The sequence below is a fragment of the Ruditapes philippinarum genome, unplaced genomic scaffold (assembly GCF_026571515.1).
Source record: "Ruditapes philippinarum isolate M1 unplaced genomic scaffold, ASM2657151v2 ctg558_1_1_1_1, whole genome shotgun sequence".
In the NCBI taxonomy this organism is placed as follows: domain Eukaryota; kingdom Metazoa; phylum Mollusca; class Bivalvia; order Venerida; family Veneridae; genus Ruditapes; species Ruditapes philippinarum.
The window spans coordinates 203512-231196 of NW_026857738.1; the positions used below are offsets into that span (position 1 = coordinate 203512).

Below are 27685 nucleotides of genomic sequence, written 5' to 3' on the forward strand. Positions count from 1 at the left end.
AGAGAAACGAAATTTCTGCCTTTACACTATTTCAAAGAGCTCTTAATTTTAGATCAAACTTTTCAACAACTTTAAATGCCAGTCTAACATATAGCACAGCTATTGGTCACGCTGACTTTGCTTATCAAAACTTAGACTGGTTTCAATTACAAAAATTTAGACTGGTTTAATTTTCAAAAACTTAGACTGGTTTAATTTATAAAACTGGTTTTATTTATAAAAAAAACTTAAGACTGGTTTTATCTACAAAAACTTAGACTGGTTTTATTTATTAAAACTTAGACTGGTTTCATTTACAACTAGAAATCTGTTTAGATTTCAGACTGGTTCTTCAAAACAATTATATTAAAATAATAACGAGACAAAAGCTCACCACATTCAGTCTAATTTATACATCTTTATTTTCCCATCCATTAAATGGAAAATGTATTTCTTTTATGATGACTTTCCTGAGAAGAGTGACATTGAAACACCTCATTTTGGCTTGAAAATGCAATTTCAGTTCCTTCATATGATAACTAAAGTTAAATGACAGACTTTTAATGTTTTGTATCAACATTTGTATAGAATCTCCTGTTCTCCACAACAAGATTAAGAATATAAATAAATATAGGCAGAGAAAATAACACAAAAAATTATATTACAAACAAAAAGTGAATAAAATTACAACCAACTAAATCTTTGTCTGTGCCTACTACATACATTTTAAAAATAAATATGACTGGTGGTCATGTACAATATGCAAAAAATCATCTTTAACCCCACCCCCCTTTTCCTGGCCCACCCTCTTTAGAATAATTTACTGCATAAACACTATTCTGTAATCTTATTTACCTTCCTCAAGTAAAGAGTTATAACATCAAAAGTCTAACATTTCATAGCATACAAAAATCAAACATTCTATCCACTGTAAGATATAATGAAAATGTTTCAGAAACATATTCTTAAGTGTTTATGGTTTATATTAGTTTATTGTATACAAGCTCTTATGCTTACATTATCATATTTTGTGAATGGTTTGGGTTACTTTGCCTGTTTTATCATTATCAACAGAATTATATAATATCAATATAATAAGCATAATGTTAACTTGAACTATTTAAATCATGTTGACCTTCTTTCAAATATATTTCTGTAAAGTAATGATTTTGAAAAACAAAAAAACAAAAAATTTCATCTCAAGGAACTTGTAGCAGAGGCCATGTAAAATAACAATATTAATCATATATAATAAAAAAAATCACACAAAAAAGTCATTGTATTTCTTCCTCTTTCTTTAAAAAAAGTGACATAAAATAGAATGTGAATGCCTCAATACTGTCCAACATATGGTCCTTTAAACACTTGCCCGGTACTTACTTTACACTCTAACTTCTCAAAGTTCTAATATAATGTTGATTTTCTTTTTTTTTTGAAATTAATGAAATGACTGTGTCAATGGATATTTCTCAAGCACTCTATATATAATTAAGTGTTTTCTTTTGTTTCTTCAATCAATCATGAGTGATCACAGTTTGATTGTTGAACGAGATCCCTGGAAACACTCCTTAAAACTATCATCGCCCTGAAAACAGAAACCATATATACAGTTTATTTTATGATTATTTCAGAAATAAGATGTGGCAGAAGTTGGCATTTAATTTTACAAACATAACTTACTTGCCTGAATCTTGTGTTACAAGAAACCATGTACATTTTAATGGCTTAATTATCAAAATGTTTCATAGAAACAATTTAAATATTATGCATAAATATCCAATGCCATGTGTAGGCCCCAGCAATCAGCACAACCATTAGTTACTCAACAATTTACTGCCATGTTACAAATCACATTAAAAACCAATTAATAACCACTCAGGAGTGTTGCTACTGTCAAATTTTCACCAGCAACTTTGAAATAAGAGCACTGTAAATATCAGGTTTTAAAGGAATTTTGTCATCAATGTGTTATAACAATTTGTTGTCTATTCAACTATGATTGCAAGTTTCTAGTTGTCTTAAAAGGGTGAAGGGGTGTATTAAATCAGTATTTAAGCATAACATGAATCAAAACTAAATCATTAACATTTTCAGATTAAAATACTGTATATAACAACATTAAACAGCCAATTTTTCATTTAAAACACTTTTATGATTGGTCGAAATACAATTCTGAATGGTTATCTTTCCAATACAAAAAAAAACAAATAAAACATGGGAATTAAATAAAACACAATGAATGCATTTATCGGAAAACCTTTTAATCTTTATATCAAAAAACCAAAATTTAAACAGTATTAAGCTTATGTATCAGTATGTCCTTTTTAAAGAAGAAACCATTTATTTGCTTGTTAGGCATAATGTGCCTTTAAATGATGTGCTCTTAGCAAATATTGAGTTTTGTTTCATGTATACAATCTCTATATACACACATTGGAGGAAATATTTGACTTATAGAAACATATGGTTAATCTCATAAAGTGGTATAATTCAATGATTATAATATTAAAACTGCACACAAAGTAAGCATAAATGTTAGATTAGGATTAAATTTAATCCATTTTAATCTCTATACACTTAGAAACTTAACAACCATAAAACTGTGTTTAAGTACACCTATTCCACAATTTAATAAAGGTTATCAATAATTCTTATTAAAAATGCATATGTTTTGATAAAATCAATACTACAAGGTTTTAAAATGCACAACAAATTTTTTTTTTTAAATTACGAAATCTAAATGTACAAATTTAGCATTAGTTCTTAGGAATAAATCATTGATATATTTTTCATCACTATATATCCTTTTTTTCTATAATTCTCTTAAAAATCACAATAAACTTATTTTCTTTAACTTTCATTATATTATTATAAATATACTATGCTCATCCCTAAGTAAAATACATGTATTTTAATCACAGAAATTTATTGAAATCCATGAAATTCTAACTGACTATGTCTAACTGGAATAAAACAATGAATAAACTATGTAAAGGAAGCTTTGTTTCCAATTACAGGTCAAGTAAAGTTGATCTTTTCTTAAAAACCTGCCAGTTTTTTTAAATGACACCATAATGTATATTCATATGGTGACAACCTATAGTGCGCAGAATTTTAAACATAACATATCCACTGTCTGTCAAGTCAAACATGTTTATATTTTTTTTACAAAAAGAATGTGTAGCAAATATCAATATTTTCTAATATCAAATTTGAGCATAGTATATCTTTAAAATAAATTTTTCCTCCCCTGTGTCTGTTATTTACTTATAGCAATGTGATAGTAGATATACATGACAGTGATGGCAGGAAGCTAAAATGACTGCCTCAAATGCATTTTGGGTAACCTTAAAAGCTTGAAGAACACTACTGTATTTAAGGAGCCATCTCAGAAATTTTTGAAGGACAACCTCTAGTATAATTTTAGAAGTGAATACATTCAAAGATTAGTACAACATTCAAACAGTATAATCACTGGCATGGATTAACTTTAAGCAAAGATGCACAGGCCGGCAGTTATCACATTCAGCACTAAAAGTTGCAAAAAGCTGCTGTGCCACATGACAACTACCAACCTTAATTAGGACAAATTGAGTTAGTTTAGAATATATATGTAGTGGTCATTGCCCCAACAGAAATATAGTGGTGTTTGACCTGGTAAGATGGGACGTCCCAGAAATTCCTGTGAGTTTACATCCTGGTCTCTTGATGAGTGGACATGCAAAACTGTTCAGATTTATCTATCTGATTGCATCAGATTCTGCGTGTCAAAGTATCCAAAGAACTTGAACATTTATGTAAGTTTTTTTATACTATTATAGATTAACTATATATAGAAAAGTTATAGAAAGCTTATTCAGTCTAACACCTACCTGCTGTTGCTAATGCTTGTGAGCCATGAGCAGCCGATGAGCTTCCTGCTGCTTTTTGTTTCAACATTGTCCAATCAAATACGTAATCATACTGATAATTGAGGGTGCGGAATAGTATCCTAAACAGCTGACGTAAATACATATAATCTGGCGCTTCTTCAAATCGTAGTCCTCGACAGTAATTCAAATACATAGCAAACTCTGCTGGATAGCCCTGTCAATACAATACCAGAAAAACAATTAATGCTCAACAAAATAAATATCTTCAACGGACTTGTTCATCTTTCAATCTGGACAAAATTATTCTTCATGTTTTAAGGAAAACTAAAAAAGAATGTTCTGGCTGAATAGTGAACATTGCAGACTATGATCAAAATGCACAGTTGTGGCACAGGTACAAGCATTTTCAGTTGCTGATAGCAGGCTGAGGGTCAATTTACTAGCCATACTAAAGAGAAATCTCAGGGACGGTTTTATAATATAAAACCAGACAAGATGAGTAGATATGTTAAATTGTACATGAAAGTTCCTACATCATCTAAATTGTAAATTTTGGATAAATTTTGACACCACTCTGAGAAAAATAGTGATTTTCACATAGGACAAAGACTAATAGGATAGGGCCCATAGGGTGATAAGAAATAATTGTTTCAACTCACCTTACATAATACTTCAACTGGAGTTGACATTTTCTTTTCACTGATTTTCTCATATTTTTGTTTTTTAGTTGCCGCCTGAAAATAAAATAATAAAATTAAGGATTATTTATTGACATAGCAAAAGCTCACTATGTAAGACTAAATTGTTATCATTTTACTCCAGTGTTTTTCATTGAGAAGCCATTCATGCCTGAAACATTGTAAACCTAATGTCACTTATCTATCAGATAGTTATAAAGTGTATTACACATTTGTCAAAGAGGCCAAAAACAATTTTCTTGATGTAATTACATATTCATGTTGTACAAAGATTTGATTTTTGATTTTTTTTATAAATATCGGATACACATTTCATGCTTGAAAATTTTATAAACTTTGATCAAGTTGATGATTAATAAAATGTAAACAAGTTTTCCATGCATTTGAATCACTTTATCTGTTAGAATTCTACTTCACACTTATGATGATTTTTTTTGTTCAGTCTGTTTCAAAATTTATTCATAATATCAATCATATTTTGTTGATAATCTGCATCTGTGTGAAATTCATTTTTGTGTCATTAAATTTATTGCATCTAATTGGGAGAAATTTATCATGTATAATGTATTACAAATTAATGTATTTTTAAAGCTACTGAAAATTTTGACTAAATTCTTAATAACTTAATGTTTGTAATTCATCATGTAAATGTTAAACAATGCATAAATGCAAAAAATTTTTGGTTACAATAAAATATCTCTGTGTACAATAATTTACCTTAAGTCCCTGCCATGGTAGAGTGCCCCTGTTGAAGTACATTAGTACATATCCTAAAGACTCCATATCGTCACGACGACTTTGTTCAATTCCTGTAAGATGTACATCAAATTTAAATGATTATAATATATACAAAATTGCATATTATTCTTAACTGGAATTTTAGATTCAAACACATTATTAATGATACACTAACAGGGCTCAAGAGTATCATTTCAATATACACTCACATTCTACAAAATAAAAAATTTGTTTTCTCTGATTTCACAATAAATATTGCGCTAAAAAATTATAAGATATGTGTACCTCAAAATTCTCAAATACATGTAATTAAGTATATGCATAAATCTGTTGTTAGTTATTCTCAGAAGAAATGATTTGTTAAAAAGATCTAATCACAAAATTATGCATCAACTTCCTCACTTAAATAATACAAAACAAAAACTGAACTGTAATGAAATTATTTTAAATCCTGCTTTATAAACAAATCACTCCAAAGGTGAATTTCTTTTATGACACAGGTCTATAGGCTATACCAAGTCACATCACATCATCCCAAACCAAATTTCTTTTACATCAAGCTGCCAAAGTAGATTAACTATTAACTATACATAAGGATGTCTAATTTCTCCAAAAAAAGAGGTTTCTTCCTATAACTGTCCTTCTGTAAATAAACCACATCTCACTGATTATAATAAACATTGAATTTTGTATTACCTAAATGTGCATTAATGCTAGCATATCTGGCAGTTCCAGTGAGATTTTTGTCTTCTCTGTAGGGTATATGTTGTCTAGTTCGGCTATCCCGATATTTTTTGGCTAAGCCAAAGTCTATTAAAAATACCTGAAATTGAGAAAAATACATTTATTACTTCATGAAATAATTGTGATCTTTATACAAAAAAGAAATTCCTTTTCTTGTACTAATTTTTTTGAACAATAGATTATATTCAGTTGATATAACGGACAATTTAAATTACTACTGGTATATCTTTCCATATGTTGTACAGTAAATAAATCAAATACTTGGCAATAGGGGCAAAACTTTGCAAAGATTAATGTTAAGAGACTGTTTGACATAATGTCACATTTGTTATAGTGTACAATGTTTTCAAATTTTAATAGTTGTTATAGTGAACAATGTTTTCAAATTTTAATAGTTTCTGAGAAATGGAACAAAATTACGTAAAGGTTACCTAATGCCAATAATTTAACAGTAGTTTCACTTTTTTGTTTGAAAAGTGGACCTACAATGAATCTCCTTTAATGGTAAAGATAACAGGATTTAACTTACAACATACATACATCATTCAGTGACATACATAGCCCCCATCCCTCCCCATCACTTTTTACTTTTTTACTTGTAGTCTCCCAGATAATTTCTTTTAACTACAACTTACATAACATAAAACCGAACACGAGGATGTCATTGTTTCAAGAACTAAAGTCATGCATCTGCTTAAATATCACAAATGTCATTATACACCACAATACTGCTACACGTGTTTGTATCTTTACTGATTACACAACCATGTGATTACAAACACACGGCTATCGTATATCTTTTTGTTACGTGTAAAAACACTCCTAATTTCAGCTAGACACTTGAATGAACTACGTGTGATAGGAGAAAAAAATGAGGTTGAAATTAATGAAATGCTATATTTGGTTTTAGAATCAATATGAATATTTCATGGTAAAAGACAATAATGATAATGTCTTCTAAACACGTGGCTAGAAAATCAGGTTCATATTTACACGCACAATTGTACTCGCAAGTACAATTTTCATTAATGGAAATTTAATTCCTGATTATTACCTTTAATAGAATTTAATAGGTAAGTTAATGTCATCAGCTGAAAGTTACAGTTGATAGAAAGCAGTGGGGTTGCATGAGCTTTTATAAGCTCAGGGTATTATAAATATTTTATCCACATAATGGGCTATGAAATTACTATTACTATAGAAAACTTGACTGTTTCTCAATGTTCAGGAATAGAGTATATGATAATGACAATCTATTTCTGTTTTGAAATCACATATTCTCTGATCATTAACAGAATAACGTGCAGGGTATATATACAGCCTATTGTCAAATTGGGACATTGAAGATCTAAACTGTAGAATGTCAAATTGGGACATTGCAGAGATATAAACTGTAGAATGTCAAATTAGGACATTGAAAGATATAAACTGTAGAATGTCAAATTGGGACATTGCAGAGATACAAACTGTAGAATGTCAAATTGGGACATTGCAGAGATATAAACTGTAGAATGTCAAATGGGGATATTGCAGAGATATAAACTGTAGAATGTCAAATTGGGACATTGCAGAGATATAAACTGTAGAATGTCAAACCGGATTATACAACTCTAATAAATAACTGTAGAATGTCAAATTGGGACATTGCAGAGATATAAACTGTAGAATGTCAAATTGGGATATTACAGAGATACAAACTGTAGAATGTCAAATTGGGATATTGCAGAGATATAAACTGTAGAATGTCAAACAGGATTATACAGCTCTAATAAATAACTGTAAAATGTCAAAAAGGCCAATATGCAGAAATACAGACTCATAAATATCAAAAATGGTTATATACAAAAATGAATGAATTCTATAGAATGTCAAAAAGGGTTATTTAAAGAAAATTAAATGCAATAGAATGTCCAAGAGGCGTATAATACAGTAATAATTACTGTTACTGTGTATAAATCATTTCCTACTATACTGGTAACCCTCAAAGCAGATTCTTGCATTTGAGCTTATGTAGCTAGCATATCCATGCAGTCTGACCAAATTCTGCGATTGCTGACTGACACTTTTTTATTTTTGTACTTCAATGCTGAAACCTCATTATTTACTATACTAAAACTGTGCACTTCTTTAAAATCTGCGACCAGAATTATCATACAAAAATAAATGGGGTTTTACATCACTTATATTTGTAATGATGACATGATAATTACTTACTTTATTACAATGCCTTCCAATACCCATGAGGAAGTTGTCAGGTTTTATATCACGGTGGATGAAATTCTTATTGTGGACATACTCTATTCTGTTGATCATCTAAAATAGATATCATAAAATACACAAAATGATTTTCTTGCTGTAAATTTATCATCATACAAAGGAAAAATAGTAATATACATAGCAACTCTAGAAAAAAAAATATGTTCTCAAATGAGATAAAAAAAAATGTTGCATGTAAGAAAAATTCTATCAACACAAAACTTTTACATTAAAGCTATTATACCTTAAAGAACATAAACACAGATAATATTTGCCAAGGATTGTAAACTTTTTTATCCAATTTCATGATGATTTTTTTCAACAAATTCTTTTGTTGGGAAAAAAATTTGAGGGCTTCCATTTAAGGAAAATAAAAAATCAATTTTGCTAAACAAAATGATCTGCTTTGTTTGATTATGTTAGATTTAGATTTTTGTCCTTCAGTTTTTTTATATTATTTTCATAGCCCCAGGTTTGTTATCTATAGTGTATCAAAGTTTGTTTACAAAATGACATACAACATGCCCATACATGACAGTCGATCAATCAGCTGTTAACCTATACTTTTCAACATGTACAATAAATAATTAGGTCACTGAGGGTCAAATGACCATAAGTCTCATATTAATGTACAGGCATAAACGTAACTATGATAAAATATGGGATGTATTTATGTTATATTGTTAATGTATGTTTCTGTGTATATAACTACAACACAAAGCCAGTATATTTACACAAAGAAAGTAGGTCAGAAGTGATTAAGCCACTAAATCCCAGCAGTGTTGTCATGACAGGTTATTGTTTGCCATGAAATAAAATTTAGCTTGCATCATAATAGACAATTAATGTGTCAACATTTTACGAGATTTTAATAGATACAGCCTAGCTGCCTTTTATTTCCTCCTCAATATTTTTTAAATACTTAAAAATCCTTGTCCTAACAACAAGATTTTTTTTTTTACTTGCAGCCCTTTCTGTATTTCAGGATTTTAAATTTCAGGATCTAAATTTACATTATAATCATTACAATGTTTATTACTGAAAGACCTGATGAAAACAATATAAAAATACATATATATTAAACTTAAAAACATACTATTTAATTATATGTCAGAACCAACAAAAACTGATAAGACTTCAATTTTGGTCTTTGTCGAAAGTGGGTCAATGAAAAATGTTTTAGTGTTTGTACATCATAACAGACAATGGACATCATCAACAGATTGCAACTTTTAATCAAATGTTGCTTATGATTGTTTGCTTACACCCTTGGTTGTCTAATTGGTCATAAAATTTATTTCCTTGACTGTTTATCATCAAATTATCCCTTATATTTAACATAATTATATTTAGTATAATTATTACACTTTATATTTTTACATTTATTTTTACATAGGTTTTTTTTTAACTTAGACATACACATGTATGTATCCTGTACTATAGTGACAGTAATATCGTAACCTTACACCTACCAGTAACTAAATGGTTAATTGCTATTCATACAGACTTGAAAAAAAAACTCTAAATCAAACAAAGCCACATTGTACAGTATAGTATGTGTGTAAAGTACAAACAAAGATTATATCAAATATCTTGTTCATGCCTATGCTCAGAACAATACACAGGTATAATGTTTCAGTATTTACATGTTTATGTACACACACAAACATACACTCCCCGAGTTATTATTTAATTGAACAACATACATCAGTAACATGTATATCATCAGTCTCGAGCCTGTCTGACAGTAATTTGACAAAGTTTGTTGCTAAGTTTTCATGTATCACTATGGTATATATAAAACCCCCTCATTAACAAAAAACAACTCCAAGTTTCCAAAATAGTTAAGTCTTTTCCATTGAAGGTTAAGGTGTATCAATAAAAAAACCATGTCTTATCTTTAAACAAAATGTCAAATTAAAGTAAGCTGTAATCTATTTTCATCATATTTAACAAACCTGAATTCCTATTCATACAATAGTACTAACACCTGATTTTTTTGTCACTGTATGACATTTGAAATTTAGCAAAATTTTGTTTTAATTAATTGTTTTTAAAAATCATAATGAAACCATGATTATGTTTTAAAACAGATCAAAATATACATGTTATTTACACGGAAGTAAAACCATTCCAGATATTGATTTTTGTACCACCTAAGATAACAGCATTTAAAAGACATCTTATTGCCCTTCAATCTCTCTTAACCGAGCTTGTTTGGTCCTATATATATAATGCAGTATCAGCAAAATATCCAGTCAGCCTGCACAAGACATCTAGTAGGTCCTCCAATCAGGACTGCTCAGATTCATTTATACATGTATATTTTGAAATGGACTTTTAAAACTTCAAAGCCAGTGATTTTCTTTAATATATAACAGACTCCGATAATTTTTTTTGAAATCATGCAGTTTTCCCAAAAATCAGAACTTAAACCTGCTTCTTTACTTCCCAAATCAGCAATTTTAGCGATAATTTTCCCCAAAATCAAGAGACTAAGGCCTCTTCCCAATAAAGTGAAAGAAAGACAAAGACAGTAATGGTAATACACAAATCTAGCATGGTGAGGTTAATAATCATAACATATTGAGATGTTTATTTATTGTTGAAAGTTGAATGACTTGGCATAATAACCTGCCTTTATTGATTTCTTCACCATTCTTATAATTTTACATCTTTTCTTTCCTACTGAAGTGTGAAATTTACTGAATAACAACTGCTGAATGATTAGGAAAAGGTCATATCACGGTTTTCATATTGTTGTTATCTTGTGTTATCATAATTTCATCAATATGTTGACAGAAATGATCTTCCCTATTTAGTCATATTGAAGTAAATCGTGTTAAAACGTGTCTACATTGTGTGACACACCCATATAAACATACAATACGCTAAAACTGAGTGTGTATATAAAGGTAAAAAATAAATTTAAGAAACTGACGTAAAATTGCATTACACATGATGGATGAGTCAAGAGTTAAATTTATTTACTTGTTTAAATTCACAACAAGTTTTTAACATTACTAACCTGATCAGCTAACATGAGCACGGTTTTCATACTGAATCTTCTTGAACAAAAATTGAAGAGATCTTCCAGACTTGGTCCCAATAAATCCATAACAAGTGCATTGTATTCCTTTTCTTGTCCATACCATCTGAAAAGATTTTTACAAATTTTTTAATTAGAAAACTGTGGATGTCACAAGTCTATTTGATACATTTATAATTGAGTTTTGTTTGGAAAAAAGGCTCATATATAAATATATTTCTTTAATTTACATACATATGTATTTGAATTCTTTTCTTTCTATTTTTTTCATTTTAGATGAACTCAGAAATGGGTATATCTAAAATAAGGTGAAACAATCTTTATAAAAAAAAAGTTAAGCAGTTGGGTTATATTTCCAAACAACAGTTTATATAGGGCCATATAACATATAAGTTGATATAACCTGTCAAAAAATCTTTATAACTAACAATATAATGTACTTTTTGTGAGTCAAATTTTAAGTAAATAAATATAAATGAAATATAATAGAAAATACAAGAAACTTAACAGGTAATGGCCAATAAGACTTTCAAATAATACAACAAAGCTGTGTTGTAAGCTAAACAATTTTTATCTTATCTTAGTTGTTTGAAGGTGTATGGAATTAGAATGTTTTAGTTCAGTAACTTCAGTCACAGGTCTACTTTTAAGAAGAAATATGACTTAGATACCCACATCAAAATGAAACATATTTGAACAGGTGATAAAAATGTCCTGGCCATAAAATACTTTAATTGTAGTAAATTGATCAATTTCCTTGCAAAATGTGAAAAGCAATGCCATAGGGCAGAATACACTTTCTATTTTTACCAGTCTTAGTTTAATATGATCTTTAAATTTGATCTCTCACTTATAAAGTAAACCCAACTTGACAGAACTATATACTATAACAAATGTATCATAAATAGCTAATCAAAATATTTTTGAAAAGATTTATAGAATTATATTTATGTGTGTGACAAAATTATGTTTGATATATTATTGGATTGTGTGTGGGACAATTTCACTTGACTAATAAATATTTTTATGGTCCATTACACTTGTCTATATATCTAAAAAACACATCAGTTTGTACCGGTTAACCATCTTTATCTAGTACCTGTGCAATGGCTTGCTTAATGTGAATATATTTAAAATCATGTTCACAAGAAAGTTTTTTCAAAGAACTAGTCTATATAAAATACCTATGATTATTAATAACTAGAAACATGATTTTGTGACACATAGTCATGATTTTAGTTCTATTTTTATTATATAATTATTGTATCCATCCCTCATATTATCTGGAAACCGGATATGCTAGCCCAGTCTTCGCCTTAATTTTTTATCAGCACTAGCCCAGTCGGGCTAGCAGCTAACAAATTTCACTAGCCCGAACACATTTTATCTAGCCCGAACCAAAATGGTATTTTTTGCATACATTTTGTACAAAAATAACACTTTCTATATGTTTTATATACCATTTAACATTATTAAAATATCAACTAATCAACTTTTCTTCCTTTCATTATTTAAATAAGAAGAGTTTAAACTACATATGAAAAGAAGATATTTTGATATTTCTGTGGCATTGTCCACAGACACTGAAAAAAATTGTTTAAAAACTGAAAATACTCTTCTCCTCGTTTACTATAACCATGTCCGCTGATACATGCTTTGACAACATATTTATATTCCTTTTCGTATTACTTTTTTTTTTGGTGTGTTCCTTTTTGGCTTAGTGCCTTCAAAATACAAGAGAAAAGACATATTGTGAAGCATGAGATGACGCCTAATAAATGTCTCACAATCAATATTTCATAAGCGTTTTAAGTTCAATAAAGCTGCAAATAGTTTATAGGTCCAAGGTGGTTTACTCATCAAAATCTAGAGTAAAATGAAAATTCTGGGGTAAAATTTATAAAAAGAATTTGCATTGTTTTGTTATCAAATTTTATTGCCTTCTAAAAAGTTCCTTTCTTAACATAAATCAGACTGACTTATATAATAAAATATTGATTCAATGTGAAATAATACAAAACTTGCTCTGTTAAGGCAGGCTTTCCTAGACTAGTACACAGCAAATGAATGACAAGACTCATTTTTTTGTTGTTTGAATGTGTCACATTCTTTTACAATCAGCTACATGGTCAGCATGAGGCTTTATTCATACTCTATTTCTACAGACAACATTTTAGTGCCGTTCTTTGGTGTTGATTATTTATAATTGAAATTAGAATTAATGAAAAATAAATATAATAACACAAAGAATTAGTCTTTGAGGAAATTGTCCGTAACTGTAAACTTGGTACGAAAATATTGAGTACAAAACTGCAGATGGCAAGGGAGAAATATGTTTTCCAATAACTTAAGTGGCAAGTACAACATTTTTCTTTATTTTGTAGCAAAAACATTATAATATATGTCTAAACAAATTGAATATTAGGTTAAGTCCTACGATGATTACACCAAATTTAACTTTATCAATAATTTCATTTCAGAAACTCCCAAGAGTTATCTTCCCTTTTTACTCGATGTCACTTCCTGCTACTTTCGTTTTCAACTTACAGCAGTGTTGACAATAGTACTTTTAGTTTTCCATCCAATTCAGCAGAAATATATTGTATTTTCATAAAGCATAAACATTGCTATCTGGAGCTCTGCATATTTCCAACATTTTCTTAATTTGGATATGAAAAAAGCCCTCGACCAGAAGGGCTACCAGCTTGGAGTTTTCACTCGACCACCCGCAAATTTACTCGACTCGGTCGTCGGTCGAGTGGGTTAAGTCGAAGACTGCTAGCCTATATCTTCATCACCTTCATGGTTGATATGACTCAATCTTATACAATATTATCCACCCTTTTTTGTTAAACATACCGGTTGTATTAAAACATAATATTGTTACTAATGTTTCCCAACTTGAATCATTTTAAAACATCATTTTTAATGATCCAGACTTGAAAATCTAAATTAAGTTTATAAAACATATATTACTTTCATTTAAAATGAAGGTGAAGAATAGATTTGTTAGCAATGGAATAAATTTAATCAAAATTATAAATAAGGTTTAAAGCACATGCCTCCAGATGAGTCAAAAAATTTCAATAAAATCAAACTTGAGAAAAAAGTACAAAGATGTAAGGAAAGGTAAAGAGTTTGAAGATTCAAGTAATATTTTACATATTATGTGCGATTAATGACTGAAATTCAGTATTTACAGCAATATTTCTACTGCGTTACTAACACAGTAAAGGCTATTTATGCATATTTTGACCACTTTTTAGTAATTTAAGTAGTTTGTGTCATTGATAATGTGTAAATTGCTTCCTTTTGTTAATTCACAATATTATCACATTCAAATATGTTTTCAAAATTTTCATGAAAATTAGCATGAATCTGGAGGCGTGCTGCTTTAAGGGCAAACTACATTCTTGTACATAGTATTACAGGAAAACATGACCCAAAGCTTCTTATGAAACAAAAATCATTTACAATTTGTACAAAAAGTCATACAACACTTTTGTTTTTTGCACATGACTTTTTGGTCATAAAAGGCACCTATATGAACTTTAAAGTATTTTTGATTAAAAAAAGCCAAAATTTTCAGCGTTTCTTGATTTTCAATTTAATAATAGGAAATGTTAATTGGAAAAATAGTTTTCGAAAAATACGAGCCTTACGATTGTATAAAGAATGACTTTAACAAGAAAGGACAGTATGCCTTAAATACGTTTTTTTTATTGTACTAAATAATTCTTTTTCAGGGGACTTTTTTTTTTAGACTTAAAGAAAACATAAAGCCTTTTTACTTCTTCCTTTGGCTTCTTGTTATAAAAAATCTCTAACTATGAAATTTTAATTTAATTTTCTAATGGCTCCTACATGATATTTTGCAAAATTTGACATTAAGTATCTGCCCCAGTTTTTTCTGGCCCCATTTAAGTAGGTAAAAGGAGTGAACGTATTTCTATCCATGGTTACTCAAATATCGAGACAAAATACTTCCTACACTTCATTCTAAAGAAGTGTACTGATTTATTTTAAGTTTAAAAGTCAATATACATGTACACATGTGCTTTTTTCCAGTTTTGTCTTTGTTTCATTGAGAAAATCAATAAACATTATTGTACTTTCATTGTAAATGACAACCAGGTTGAATAGTACAATCTTGAATATGCATGCTCAATGAAATTCTTTACTGCAGTCTTTACACACTGTGGACAATATCAGGCAGTAATCTGCATAGATACATTTCTATTTTTGTTTGCTCAACCCTGGATCAATATTTGTAATATAAGATGTGTAATGGGGTTAAATTTAGGATCGATTTCGGGTTTATAACAGTTCATACGGGTGTCTTAAATTCTTTTGTTGACATAACACTTCACTGTTAAAAAATAACAAAAAGAAATCTTAATTCATTTTGAAGAAAACATTTAACTGTAATTAATGACCTATTTTGTCTAAAAAAAAACTGAAAGAAAGACTTCAAGTTTATTCTTACTGTAATTTGTTAAAAAACAGACAGAAGGAAGAATTGTTTTCAAACTTAACATGATTTTTCAGTGTTATTGTCTATATAAATTTAACTTAAATTTCAAGCCAGTAATTTAGAGTGTAAGAAAGTTACAGTATAAATAAAATTCTATATATATTCAAAATACATGTACCTTACTTCTACACCTTAACATTCATAGCTTGACAAAAATGTCTTGTGTTCATTCTATTCTTAATATTGTCTTTGTTGTTTCATAAATAACTGATCTTATACCTCGGATATTACAAGCGTATTTACAATACTGGCTTATAATCTTCTTGTTTAATAATGCAGATATATCACCAATATGATTATCAAATAACATTCTGATGTGACAAATACAATGTTCTGAACACATGCACACTATCTGCCATGTTTTACTCTTAAATAAAATATGAGATAAAAAAAAAAAGAGACAAATAGTTTCATATGCCTAAAGGAACTTAATGAAAACAAGATTGTGCAACTTTATATAACTTACACACAGTTACAGACAGACAGCCAAATACCCGGGGTATTATCAAGGGCATGATAACAATATTAATTAGTGCAACATATAGTGGTAAAAGGTCAGTTGGTACATCTAGTAGCTAATTTGACCAATAATTACGGTAAGTTGCTATTGGGTTTTTGACAATGTCTTACCAATAATATGTATCAATATTAACTATATATTATCATTACTTTGTAACACATAACAGCTTGGCACAGTAATACTATTATTTTCAACAACAACAAAAAAATGTAACAGCTTCGAATAGACCAATACATACATGCATGAAATAATTCACCCAGTTAAATTATGCAGTTTTAACCTTATTATATACTCCAGGAAAAAAATGTCTACTTTTTACCATCTTACGCGAAATTCTAAATAGTTGTCTCACTATTGCCTCTCTTTTTTTTCATATTTTTGTAATTATGTAAAGTAACAATAATCACCGTATATGTGGAATGCCAACTCCTCCCTGAAGAATTTTGTACAATTTACTTTCATATAACAATTGTGGATGTCTTGCTTTTTGTGATTCTAATTTGACAGCTGTCTCCTGCAACAAGTAAAATAAATGTTAATAACATTTATAAACTGATTGAGTACAAGAAGTCAGGGCTCGAATTTAGCATTAGCAAACTTGTAACATGCAAGTCAAAATAGACAAATGCCAGTAACTTTTCTTTACACTGGCAAACTTCTGCTAGTGTAGCAGATAGTTATTACTTAATAAACATAAATTGATACAACTTTGCAAAAAGCAATGAAATTTTAACAAAAATATTTGTAAATACTAAAGTTGGATTTTCAAGTTAATATTTCTTCTTCTCACAAAAAATTACAAGTTGGAAAAAAAGGGTTTAACTCTAGGCATGGCAGTAACAATAAAAAACATACATGTTACAGTATGAAGCCAGAGCAATTCTAAAGCACTTTTGTACTGCCAGATCAGACATGACGTTGTGTCATTTGTTATTTTATAAAAAAAAAATTCTGAAGAAGACTAAACGTCGTAAGCTTAAGAAAAGCATTTGTTTTTACTGAACAGATTACCTATTAAAGAAACAGCTTTCTGTGTTTGATCACTATTTACCAGTAAATTCATGTAGTAAAGACATTGATCATATATACAAATTGAGGTAAAAATGTAACATACTTTTGTTATATCTATCATTCTATGCCCTTGAAAATAAAACATTTAATATCCTCTTTTTAAGTTTAATGAAGCTCATTCTGACATTAAATGATAAATCATGTAATGATGTACATGTATACTATTACTACTTGTACTTGTATGTACAGTAGGAATCCCTCATTCAAAAATTGACATTTGTTTGAAATGAAATTCTGTAAAATTAAAACAGTCTTATTGCCTTCTACAATTATAAATGCCAAAATTTTCTGCGTAAACATGTGTATTTACAAATATTTTTGCGCTGAATTATTTGTATAATGATATGAACATTTTTAAAAAAGAAAATTGTTAATGTCATTTTATTTTTAACAAACAAAAAATGCCAAAAACATACTTGTCGCTGTTACACACTGTTATAGAATTACCCAGAGCTAAAGTCTGGAATGTACAAGGAGTACCGATAAACAATTAATAGCTAGGTTTTGAATTGGTGAATAAGAATCAAATACACATTGATCCAGTCCAGGTTTAATTTCTGTTTGAATTTGTGATAATATTTCCCAGTTAGAAATCAAGGCTCCATCAAGTGTGAACCACAATTTTCAGTAAAGAACATTAAGTATTTGATATCACATTCTTAATGATAAACAAAATACAAAATTGTTTTAATTAATGCCAATGAATATCATAAAAGTGCATGGGTACGAAAATGTCTGTGTACGAATCGGATCAATATAAAAGAGAATGTTTAATCTGTTTTCCTTTGTTTCGTTAAAGTTAAAACTTGAAGTAATCTAAAAATAATGATGTTCTGATAAAATATAATACCTCTCCAGTGGCTATATTTATTCCCAAATATATATCTCCGAATGACCCACTTCCTATTTTTCTAACCAGACGATATTTGTTACCAATATGAAATTCTGACCGTTTACTTAAATTGCTTGTTGAATTTGATGCACTTGCCATGGTGAAAAATTTATTCTTATTTTAATATCATCTATTTCACTCAGTTTTCATTTTCATCTTTATATTTTTTCTGAACAATCAGCTGTTGAAATGAACGAAATGTGTCACTATTATTTGCCAACAAAGAAAAAGCATTGAACTATGGGTAAGTGGGCGGGCACTTGCCTGGTTACTAAGGGAAGCACGTACAGCGTCCTATATTTCCTGTATGACGTCACCATATCTATTTTATTTACCAATTAGTTATAAAAGAAAAAAATAACGTTATTACTTATGACCTGTGTAAATGTAAACTCTTCTTTTCCAAACTAAAAATCGCCACAGAAAAGAATGACTTTTGGTTAAAGAATGAATTTTTCGGGACCCAATTTTTCCTAACTCACTAGCTCGTGAATGATTTATTTACGTAAATCTACGCTTTAAGTTTTATATTAATAGTTTAAAACAGTCATTTACTCATATTTTGGTTATTCTATAAACATAAAATGATGAAACTTGTACAAGATAATGACACGTTTCTTTAATAAATTTATAGGGGAATACCGATCGAATATGCATAAAATGTGTGCGTTACCTCTCCATTTGCTATATTTATTGCGAGATAGATATCCCCAAAAGATCCACTGCCAATTTTCCTAACAAGTCTGTATTTTCCACCTATGTGAAATTCTCCTTTCGACGAACTTGTCGCACTGGCCATTGTTCAAACCACTAGTTTTTAGCAAAGTATTTAATCACTTGCATGTATTTAACATGTATTTAATTCAATTTGTCGCTCGTTATATATCCAGTGTTTGTAGCCAATATAAGAATGAAATATTAAAAAATGTCTTATATTTTCTGACTAGAAATCCACATGATAGACCTCTTTGGTTGAACACAAAGAAGTTTTATGTTAACAACGACAGAAAGGTTAAACCCAACAAGGGTTATGGGTAATTCGACAACTTTAAGCGTGTAAAGAATTATTAGTACCGCAAATAAGCTTAAGGCATATACACTATTGTATCGGTGTGTCGCACAAGTACACTACGGCATTGATCTAAAAATCGGATTTAAAAAAAAAGAAGAAAAAATATTAATGAATGAATGAATGAAAAAAGAAAAATCAACGTTTCGCGTACTCCTCCAACTTAATTAACTCAACACGATTTTTTTTAGTCCATAGCTTTAAATCCTCAATTTATTCTCTCTCGATATGAAGTGTTTATTATTGACTTATGATGTTTATAAAGGAGTGACAAACAAAAAAAAAATGACACGTTTTGACAGCTCTTATTAAATGACCATGCACACGGCATCTAATTAGGTCAGACTGTATTTGCACAGACCTGTTGGTGTAATACAACAAAAACTACATGTATGTAGTTTGTAATTGTTGTTACTTTTTTTTATCTTATAATCGCCATAGGAAGTTAAATCAAGATATGCATGTCACCTTTCAACCAAAGACACCGCTCTTACATGATTAAACCGCAAATTATCTTCTTATCAGCACATTGAGTTTCCTTTTTGTAATCTTGAAAATTATGCTATTTTCTTACATTGATTGTATCACACAGAGCTTTATCTAATCTAAGTCTTTGATTGTATATATTGCAAAGGTCTCATTTATTTTCTATTACTTAATACTTTTTTTCACAAAGAAAACTTGTTAAATTTTACATCCCGCTCTCTCAAATTTTGTTATCCTATACTTTGAAGTAAATATATATAGAAAAGTTAAACATCTTTCAAAATATAACTTTTGATTACTGTTAATTAATGACCAACACATGACTATTCTCTAGCATGTTCTACTAGCATATGTAACCAATACGTATATATAACGGCCATCAATTAACAAATCTTAAGGTTTATATAAAACTCACGAGACATATAACTTATATGTGTATCACATACATCACAGTAATGTAATATTTGTACCATTACAACAATCTGGGAAGTAGCCTTTACGTATTCCCAGGAGCAATCAAGATTTCACTTTAAGTTATAATTTGGTACTTTTAAACTTACCATAAACGATGACAGTATACATGTGTACCATTTTAATATATGACGCACAGACATTGTATCTAAAACAAATCCATACTGTTCAAAATCAAAACACACACACACAAAAAAAAAAAAAAGGGGGGGGGGGAGGTGCGTTTTAGATTCTATAATTATCTCTGTTTGAATACGTGGTGATGATCGCCACATGTTTGACTGTATATTAACTATTAATAAACACACGGGGGTGGAGCCTCATATATGGATCTCAAAATTGAGCATCTCAGAATTACCGCTGATCCAGATGTGTACTGTAACACCATAATAGGACAATCACATGGTGAATTTTCATTTTCTTAAACATTTATGTAAAATTCAAAGCATTTTATAAGAAAATCGGAATGTAATTCTACCCTCCGAACTTTCTTCTATATATACATATTTTTGTTTTGGACTTTATGCAGTCTTCGTATTCTTTCCGTCATGGGGTTTTGCAAGGGGTTCCAAAATATCAATATATTTTAAAGAAAAATAAACACTTAAAAAAACTCAAAAAAACAAAGGGGTTTTTCAAATCCCTTTCCACCACACGATGCTTAACATGCAAACAAACTCTTATTTAAACCCTTTTGTTTTGGGTTGGGTTTTAAAAAAAGAATCGCCCGGGCAACATTTTCCCGGGCGAGATTCAATGTTTCTGAAAAAGATCCTAGGTATATAGAAAAAAACCACCTACAAAGGGACGGATTTTTCCCCCATAAAACATAAAAAGGCCAAACTTAAAGGAACAGTTTAAGATTTTGTAAACTTTGGGGGAAATAAACCCTTAAGGGGAAAAATTTATATGTTTTAAAATTTTCATATATTTCTACAAACGATAGGTAAAAAATCTGAGCAACACTAGAAAAAACTAAAATACCGAGTAAATAAAAAAAAATATTTCGCAGTACTTTTTTGTTTTATTAGAAAAATTTCCCCCTGAGGGGTACTAACTTGGAGGGAAATCAAAAAGTAATAAATTTTTAAACAGCTACAAAATTTTAAAATGACCAAATTTTTGTAAAACTATCGTACCATTTAATGTTTTCCATATCATTATTCAAATTCATATGGCTATTCATGACTTCAAGACTCCACAAGTGTTTCTAATAAATTTTTACTCACAGGCACGAGTATTTTCTTATTGACTGTCATGAAGTGAAATGCAAACCTCTTAAAAAAACTTTCCTCAAAATAAATATTCTACCCATGTGTCGAGTACACAACGCGAAATCAAATGGATATCATGCAGTATGAACATTATAGACCTATTTCAATTTTGCCGACCATATAAAAAAATAAAATAAATAGAATAAAGAATAAAATAAAAGCATATTGCATCTCAATTACACAGTTATTTATACAAAACTAATATTTTACTATATACAACCATATTTCAATTAAATGGTTTACCTCAATAAATTAATTTTCCATGGAAATCAATGTCATTTTACCGTTACAATTTTATTACAGTATTCTGAAGACAACTGCACGATTATTAACATATCATTGCATAAATAGCAAAGAATATTCAAGACATTTTTGTTCACTCTTAACTGAACAATGTACCTAAAACTGGTAGGGTATCAAAGTGCAACATCACGCATTAAAATTAAGAGCAACATGAATTGTTTTATTTTATCTTTTTTTCAACTACTTATATATTTAAAGAGTAACTTTTTATTAAATTGTAAAAAATAGATGAATCTGATTCATTTACCAGAAAGTATTAGCAACACATTTGGTATCATTATGGTATTTTATATATATTTGAAAGGCCCTGATATATGTCATGTTTACAAATTCATCTGATGCGGTATACTTGATTACATTTTTAAAACATTAAAAACATTATGTTGAACCAAAGTTCCAGCCGAAAACGTCGTTATATAAAAGGAAATTTTAAGACTTTCTGTTGACTACTTATTTTTACTATTTTATCAGTTTCAGTTTTTATTGAACCTGGGAAGGCATATAGTAATATGCAACTGGTTATAACAAACAAACGAACAGAAATATAACAGTAAAAAGTCAACTAATATCACAATAGAAAATACAAATATAACTAGCTAAATAAACAAGAAAGGAGATCATATTGTTCATTTCAACTACTGAATTAAATACTACACGTATTTTACGTTGTAACAAATGGGAACGGAGAATGAGATCTAGAAGTATTACATAATGTTTTTAAGAAATAAAGATTTAGTAGAATTTTTTATCACAACTATTCATTAATCTGTCAAGTTTCAAAATATTGGGATGAATATAAAAACTGGGAAGAAGAGTCATTAAAGTACGAACATTCAAATAAGTATTGAAATTAAAGTAGCGTATGAATTTACACATCATGGAAAAGGAAACCCCGTACAAATCCCCGCAGGAACCTCCCCCCCAAATTTTTCGGGAAGGTCAAAAGGGGGCAACCGCTGCGAAAAATAGCGTATACGGGATTTAAAAGGTTTTTAAATGGAAAAAACGGGGTTCCCCCAATCATTAAAAACGGCACATTTTTTCGACCCAAACAAAATTTTTTTATTTTAAATGTAGGCGAGTCTTTCCAAAAATGGCCGGGCCCGGTGACACTTGGCCCCTCTGGCTGCATAACAAATTGGGTTCAACTGATGATTTGTGGTCCGGCAAAACAATATGCTCTCAGCTGTCACAGGAAAGACTGCAGAGTGTCCATGCATGCTTTCATACATTACAGCCTCATGTCAAAGTCAAGCTTATGCTGTCATTCCTACATATTCCGAGGAGAAATGTTGACTTGGTAAAATTAAAATTTGTGTCAATGTTTATTTATATTATATTGACGGCTAGACCGCATCTATTCTGAACATTTTGATTATACATAAGTAATATCTTTTCTTAAATATTTATGTTACTCTACAAAATCATTCGGGTTACTTCTAGGGTTATGGGTTAGCGTTAGTGTCACAGAACACAGGGGGCCCCACACTGTGTTTGGATGGTAAATACTGCATGGAAAAGAGTCAACTCGGCCCTATACCAACTCGGCACGGGTCAACTCGGCCCACTTTACAAAAATATATATAACGTATTACCTTTGCTTTGCATGTTGTTAAGGTAAATGAATAATAAGAAATATCTTATTATTATAATATGAAATTAGGTGCTACCTATGGCGCGGAAAGCTCTTATGATTATGATTTAAGCATAACATGTTTAGTGTACATGTTGACCAGATCTATCATGCAATTTGTTAATAAGTAAATTCAGGTACTTTGTACCGTAAACATAAATAGAATAAATTGGTGGTGTTCAACCTATCATAGGGGAGAGGGACCACTGCGCAAGTGTCGGCATCCGCCATTTTCTGTTAATCTCTAATCACATATGTTGTTTTTACGTCATTTTTAATGTGCTAATTTATCAAAAAGGATTTAAAAGTAACTGTTTACATTTAACATCGTTACTATAGTTCTTATGAATGAAATGAATGTTCATTTTCTGATGTTGTACATCATTCTTTCACCGGAAGTGTTATTTAGCGTGCGTCTGCTAGCAATAGTCTGAATTATGTAGACGCTCATTAAAAACGCTGTGATATTTATATTTAGCTCAAAAGGATTTCAAAATGGCGGCGCCCAGTTAACTAAGGATTTTTTCACAGCTCATTAGGTATAGGATATGTATTTTTTTGAAATTTTCATTTACTTTTAATTTGATTTCATTTGAATTGATACGCGTCATGCATGTTATCTAAGAGCGCTACAGCCCTCGCGGGGCCTTCGGCCCTGCTCGGACTTTCCGCGTATAATTATACATTGTACTTCTGCCGAAATAAAGTATATTTAGAAAAAAAAAGTTATTTATTTGTCTTGCAGATTCGATAAAATTAATATTATTTGATATAATAAAAATGTGTTTCCTTAGCTGCATTTTGTTTGTTAAGTAATATTTAAAAAAAATATGAAACAAAAACGTGTTTACTTAAAATCATAAACTTCTAATTCATTGCAGGTGGTCACTAATCAAATTTGAATGAATGAGTCAATCATAATTATCACCTAATTAATCGGTATCCTTAACATACACATTGATTGATTATAATAGCCCGTGACAATAGAAGTCCTTTAATGTCTTTTACCCACTTTTAAAAGTGGGCCGAGTTGACCCGTGCCGATTTGGAATAGGGCCGAGCTGACTCGGGGGCCGAGTACGTTTTAGGGCCGAGCTGACCCAGATTCATACTGCATGATGGTGACCTTAAAATGAGATTTAAGTCATAACCTTATAATATGTATATAAATTAGTGTTGGGTATCAGACTCAAAAATCACTATCGATAATCGGACCACCACAATCGATTGTCTGCCGATAGTATAATCGAGTTTTGCACTTTTTATGGCCCTATTTTCTTTTAAGGTACCAATCCTTGTATGTATTTTTATATACAGTAGTGACCACATTTTGAGAATAAATAAACTCTTGTCTCCAAGATTAAAGTATGATTTGCTCTTTGAATTCAAAACAAACAACACAAATACCTAATACTACTTTGTGACAGTCAATTATTGTATAATACAACTTTATGGCAGTCAATATTAGTACTAGTCAACAGGTCACAATATAAATGAGTAGTATTGTAGATCACTAATTTAACTACAGTAGATAATTATATATAAGTTTATAATGTTATGTTATTACACACTATAATTTTCTAAAGTAGTATTAACCATGATAAATAGGTTTTGAATACAAAAAAGACTTTAGGATCGTCTGGAATTAAAGAGATTCAGTCGGGAAATTTCTATTTGACCGCGTGTAAAAAAGTTACGCCCTAAGCAATTCATGCGGTGGTAGAACATTAAAATAATCGATTTTTAGCTCGACTATTCGAAGAATATGAGAGCTATTGTAGTCGCCCCGGCGTCGGCGTCTGCGTTGGTTAAAGTTTTTTGTAAAGTCAAATATCTCAATTATTACTTGAGATATTCAATTGAAACTTACAATACTTATTTATAGTAACAAGGTACATCAGATTGACAAGTTGGATAACTCTGCCTACAATATTGACAGAATTATGCCCCTTTTTAACTTAGAAATTTTGGTTAAAGTTTTTTGTAAAGTCAAATATCTCAATTATTGCTTGAGATATTCAATTGAAACTTACAATACTTATTTCTAGTAACAAGGTGCATCAGATTGACAAGTTGGATAACTCTGCCTACAATATTAACAGAATTATGCCCCTTTGGAACTTAGAAATTTTGGTTAAAGTTTTTTTGTAAAGTCAAATATCTCAATTATTGGTTGAGATATTCAATTGAAATTTAAAATACTTTTTTATAGTAACAAGGTACATCAGATTGACAAGTTGGATAACTCTGCCTACAATATTTGCAGAATTATTCGCCCCTTTGAAACTTAGAAATTTTGGTTAAAGGTTAAAGGTCTTCAAAGATATTTACTGGAAACTTTACACATGCACTTCGAGTCATAATTTGAGGGTCATAATTGTATGTCACTGATCAAGTTCCATAACTCTAGTCTCATTTAGGCTGATTCATATCCCCTTTTCTACTTAGTCTCTTGGTTAATGTTTACATGCAAGTTTTACATATCTCAATAACTATTAAAGATATTTATTAAAAACTTCACATATGCATTTAGGGTCATAATTGTAGGTCACTGACAAAAATCCATAATTCTATCTTGCATTTAGGCTGATTTTTCTCCCCTTTTTCAACTTAGAAATTCATGCTTAAGTTTTTCTTGTAAGTTGTTATCTCAATAACTACTGAAGGGTTTGTGCCTTTTTCGGGACAATTTTATGCATTCATAATAATAAAGCAGTGATTTACGTGATAAAACATCTTAATAACAAGCCTTTGTACCTTTTCTGTCAAATTTATTTATTCATAGGTAATTAGTATTATTATACTCAATAAAACACCCTTGTGACATTACCTTCCGAATAGTCAAGCCAATACTGTATAATTAGACTCTCTCTTAGGCCTATAACATGAATTTATAAAAAAAAATTAGCCCTTTTGTGAACTTAAAAAATTAAACAATATAAAGGCTCTTTTACTATCAAGCACTTAGAATAGTCGAGCGTGCTGTCCTACAGACAGCTCTTGTTAAAAAGGACTATCGATAGTTGCCGATTTTGGGGTGGTCCGATTAGTTATCGATTTTCAGAGACAATCGGGACAACACTAATATAAATGTAGACTATATTTATATAGATTTACTTCAAATTTGGTCTGTAGCATCCTTGTGACAGTCACACTTGAATTTGCTCATTTCATTTCAATTGGCCCCATTTAAGGGTCAACAGAGCTAAAAATAGAATACTTTTAAACATCTTCTACTACAGAACTTATTGATGGATGATCACCAAACTTTGTCTGTAGCATTCTTGTGTAGTCTTTTATCAAGATTGCTCATATAAATTTGATTAGCCCCTTTTAGGGGCCGCTTATGCATAAAATAGCAACACATTTAAACATCTATTTCTACAGAACTGATTGATGGATGATCACCAAACTTTGTCTGTAGCATTATTGGGTAGTCTTTTATCAAGTTTGCTCATATTAATTTGATTAGCCCCTTTTAGGGGTCACTAAAGCTAAAATAAGAAAAACCTTTGAACATCATTTCCTACTGAAATAATTGATAGATGATCACCAAACTTTGTAGCATTCTTGGGTAGGCTTTTATCAAGTAAAAACTACAAAAGTAAATCTCAGAACTGTTTGATTTCACATGTTAACTTCAATTTCTCACTTTTTGCAGATGCAAATGAAAAATCTTTTAAGGAAGAACCAAGTCTTATTTGCATGAAAACATTTAACCTGTCATACGTCTGTTTATTGCAGAAACTTAGATATTTTTGACCACTACAGCAGAGATGTAGATAACATTGTTATCTATGTCACTGACTAAAGCCCCTATTTTTTGTGGTGTGCTTGCCATTGTGAGAAAAGCGTCTGCATGCACAAATCGCTTGTTTACACCCTGACCGTGCATGTCTAAATCGTGGATACCGTGACTGATTGTAGAACGGTTAAATGTTGTGCCGATAACGACACAGAATAGGTTAGCATCTTATACATCCCGCAGTTACTGGAAATAAATAAATTTCGGATGGCCATTGCGGATACTGAAACAATAATTGCCGATTTTAACACGATGGCACTAATAATAGGAGAAATAACTTAATGAAAATGC

At 30.0% G+C, this 27685-nt stretch overlaps 2 protein-coding genes across 3 annotated transcripts in view; one reads left to right on the forward strand and one right to left on the reverse strand.

Moving 5' to 3' along the window:
* Positions 1-217: 217 nt before the first annotated feature.
* Positions 218-19461, reverse strand: LOC132750766 (casein kinase I). Of its 2 annotated transcripts, none has more exons than XM_060740807.1 (9): positions 19027-19461; positions 16798-16904; positions 11316-11442; positions 8246-8344; positions 5984-6110; positions 5267-5358; positions 4511-4585; positions 3852-4065; positions 218-1564 (listed from the first exon to the last, which is right to left on the reverse strand). In XM_060740807.1, exons 1-9 carry the CDS (start codon positions 19150-19152, stop codon positions 1557-1559), a joined length of 975 nt encoding a protein of 324 aa, XP_060596790.1. In that variant the 5' UTR covers positions 19153-19461; the 3' UTR covers positions 218-1556. The 2 variants fall into 2 exon arrangements, with proteins under 2 accessions (XP_060596790.1, XP_060596789.1); XM_060740806.1 differs by lacking the exon at positions 19027-19461 and adding an exon at positions 18312-18589.
* Positions 19462-23080: 3619 nt separating this feature from the next.
* Positions 23081-27685, forward strand: part of LOC132750767 (negative elongation factor A-like) — a 29239-nt gene continuing 24634 nt past the window's right edge. The window contains exon 1 of the mRNA XM_060740809.1: positions 23081-23256. Within this exon, the coding sequence (XP_060596792.1) occupies positions 23215-23256 (42 nt within the window). The 5' untranslated portion in view covers positions 23081-23214. The remainder of the gene's footprint in view (positions 23257-27685) is intronic.